General features: G+C 43.1%; 1 protein-coding gene across 4 annotated transcripts in view; it reads left to right on the top strand.

Moving 5' to 3' along the window:
- Window positions 1-1,628, top strand: part of LOC116842817 (protein fem-1 homolog CG6966) — a 55,202-nt gene extending 53,574 nt beyond the window's left edge. For all 4 annotated transcript variants that reach the window (XM_032812537.1, XM_032812539.1, XM_032812538.1 and 1 more), the window contains exons 7-8: window positions 123-329; window positions 901-1,628. In XM_032812537.1, coding sequence (XP_032668428.1) covers window positions 123-329; window positions 901-1,305 — 612 coding nt within the window. In that variant the 3' untranslated portion in view covers window positions 1,306-1,628. The remainder of the gene's footprint in view (window positions 1-122; window positions 330-900) is intronic.
- Window positions 1,629-3,562: the final 1,934 nt, after the last annotated feature.

Here is a 3,562-nt window from a genome sequence, read left to right on the forward strand (position 1 = left end):
ATATATATATATATATATATATATATATATATATATATATATATATATATATATATATATATCCGTTTTGCTCGCTCGTTCACGACCGTTTGTTTATTATTACACGGGGAAACTGTTCGCAGGTGATGGAGGTGAAAAGAGGCAAGCAGATGTTGGACAAGATGCCGGTCTGCGAGCGTGACCTGACGTACTTGAACAGGGTCCTCGTCATTACCCTCCACTTGGCATGCTTGTTGACGCGCGAGACAGCGGAGGAAGGTAGCGACGAGTACGTCGCTTTGCACAAGCAGATCTACGAGTTAGTCCGAATAAAGGCCAAAGGCAAGCAGGTCAGTGCTCGTGACGACTACCGCTACTTCAATACATTCGCTTCAATGTCTAGCGTTCTTCTAAAATGCCAGGAAAATATTGTTCCTGTTTGAATCGTGATCGAGGCCGCGCTTTTTCTATTTATATTTTCTATTTATATTTAAGTGTATCTCTCATTATTCAGCGTTCATGTTTCGTTATTCAAAATAGTTAAAATAAACGTCGCGAAAAACGTTTAATCTCATGTGCGATATACCGAAAGAAAAAAACATTATAGTTACAATTTTTATTTTAATTATAACGCAACAACTGTAATCGTTCATTGTAGTCAGTAAAAAATGATAGCCATTTGTGGCCTTAACCGCATCTTTCCAACAAGAATGTAGCAACAGCTGTGCTATTATCACCAATACTGCAGTAACATTTGCTATGTAAAAGTGGTTTTCCTCAGCTGTAATTGCTCCACCGCGTAATTATAGTCACAAGTGTCGGACACCTCCTCCATGTGCCAATAAAAAAGAAAAATAGCGCGTACCGGTATACGCAATCTTTCCGCGCGTCTAATATCGTCTAATTTTCGTATTTACATAGGGTCGCGACGCGCTGCAGCTGATTCACAGCGAGGACGGCACCCTAGTCAGCAGGTATCCCACTTGCAAGTTCCCGTCTCCTCACTTGACCAAAGCACTGCTGAGAGTGGGCGCCGACGTGACCGCCCGCGACAACGACGGCAACACGGCGTTGCATTTGGCCGCGTTGTCGCGCCCATGGCGACCAGACCTCGCGATCGCTCTACTCGACGCTGGCGCGCACTTAGACGCGGTCAACAAGGATGGCAATACCTTCCAGATGTTGTTATGCGACAAGCGCAGATATGACTCGATTTACCCCGTTAAGTACACCACGCTCACCTGCTTGGCCGCGCGGGTCATCAAGAAGACGCAAAGGGTTATCAAGGTGCCAGCACACCTTCGCACTTTCGTCGAGATGCACTAGCAACATCGAGACGCGATGAGACCGGGCTGGTGAACCGTCGACTGATCATGAGAAGAAGATGGAGTGTCACAGCAGCCTCGGCACCAACAGCAACAACACGGCAAGCAACGGTGATAATCACGGTTGGCCCGAATCCTCCGATTCGTTCGTTCATCCGTTTAATCGCGAAACTCTCGGCTCCGAACAGTCAAGAGGTCTTTCTCTTGCGAAGTACAATTTTCATAACGATTTACTGTATATGAACAGGCGCGATACCGGAGAGATCTCTCCCTCTTTCTCTCTCGATCGATGACTTTTCTCTAAAGACGAGATGCCCATTGTTTTGTCTTAAGGCTCTTCGCTACTCGCCACAGACCTGTTGACAATGTTGGTAACACAGCCTTTACGTGGGATGTACACACTGAAAATTCTTGCAAAGTAGCCAGGAGTCTTAAACGCGAGATCGTCGCGAAGGGACACTTCGATTTTTGCGTCGTTCAAGTTGACATGTCTCATCTTGTACTTTCTATCGTTAATTTATATTCGTAACGAGTCCTTGTTTAATCGCGTATTAGTTGGTAAGAAGTCAAGGAGCACGACACTGCGTCGAGTTGTCGTGCGCAAATCAACATTAATTGCCGTTCGAGTTGTGTGCCCGGAAATTACACAACGAGAAATACCTCCTCGCGGAGCGATAGATTCGATACTAATCGCGCGTTTGAAAAAGAAATATTTAATTGCATTCAGTGGACATTTTCGTATTGATAATGTCATTCTGTATAGAAAGAATAATGCTGTCGACACGAAGGCGTACGAAGCGCACGCAGTCAATGTCAAGTCCTACGATCGCGCTCAAACAGTTGGCTGCCCGCGACGGTTTCTTCGACTCTGATGAGAACGATTAATCGCGTCTTTCTTTAATAACGACCATGTTATTGTTTCCGCTAACACGATCAAAATAAGTGAATCGAATTAGCCCTCGGCGATACAGAATCCTTGTCGGAGATCTCTTTTTCATTCTTTCTGATATCAGTGCGTGACAATTACACGCGAGAAGGACTTTGAGTGGAAGAAAACATACATCGAGAGAGGGAGTGTTATTTTGGCATGAAAAACGCGATAACGGCGACGGAGATGATGAACATTGTGATTCTATTATTACGAACTCGGCTACTTAAAGGCCTCTCCTGTATACATAAACCCCGCGCGCGCGAGCCATATTACATATACATACTACGTTGAACAAAACACATACACGTGCTTAGCGATAATAACATATTACATATATACAGGGTGTCTCGCCATTACCGCATTATATCTTAAGGGCGGATTCCTGAAGTAATTTGAAGAAAAAATTCTAATACAAAAATGTCGAGGCTGTAATACTTTTAAAATTATAAACGATTAAAGTTGACCAATTGGCTAAAGTACGCGCGCTCAAGTACGATACAAAACACAATGGATGCGTTCAGCGGAAAAAGCGCTCAGTGAGCAATCAGCGATTATTGGTTCTTACTGTTAAATTCCTAAATCTAGGCCAATTACATTGACGAATTGTTCAACTGTTGTGCAACTGTTGAGTTCGCTGAACGCACCCAATAATATAGATGCATGCACATGTCGCCCCTTCTCCAAATATTGATACAGAAGTTCCATAATAATAATCTGCCTTTTCTATCATTTAAATAAATATCGCAAATAATTTCGTTAAAATGTTATAAATAAAATATCACACGATACATTTATGAGAATCAATAAGCTGTCAATCCGCCTTTAAGAGATAATACGGTAGTGGCGGGACACCCTGTATATTATACATATAAATGTACGTTAAATTACAACAGTGTGTAATCTTAGAGAAGTGACTTTTTACCTTGCTGTATAAACGAATAAATAAAAAAAAATGAGAGGAACGTGAGTTTGTGATAGAAGGGACTTTCTGACACCGACATGTCGACGGAATGAAAGCGACATGAATGGAATCTTATGCTCACTCGCGCGTTCTTGCGTATAAGTAACGAAAGAAAGAAATAACAAGAGGAAGGAAGACGGAAGGAACAAGGAAGATAAGCGTACACCACGCAAACATACGCGACGAAGTCGCGTCATTCTCTTTTTCACCTTGTATATTCCACGCCCCGAATAAACGTCATGCAAGGTTTACTACTGTTATACTAAGTCGGGCAGAGGGGGCTATTTTGCTGATCCGTCGCACCGATATTCCCGTGTAATTTTCCATCGCGATGTGATACCGCGAACGTGAGCGCCCGGAATTAAC

This window comes from Odontomachus brunneus, unplaced genomic scaffold (assembly GCF_010583005.1).
Source record: "Odontomachus brunneus isolate Ranch 3 - 2012 unplaced genomic scaffold, Obru_v1 Obru_scaffold_027, whole genome shotgun sequence".
Lineage (NCBI taxonomy): Eukaryota > Metazoa > Arthropoda > Insecta > Hymenoptera > Formicidae > Odontomachus > Odontomachus brunneus.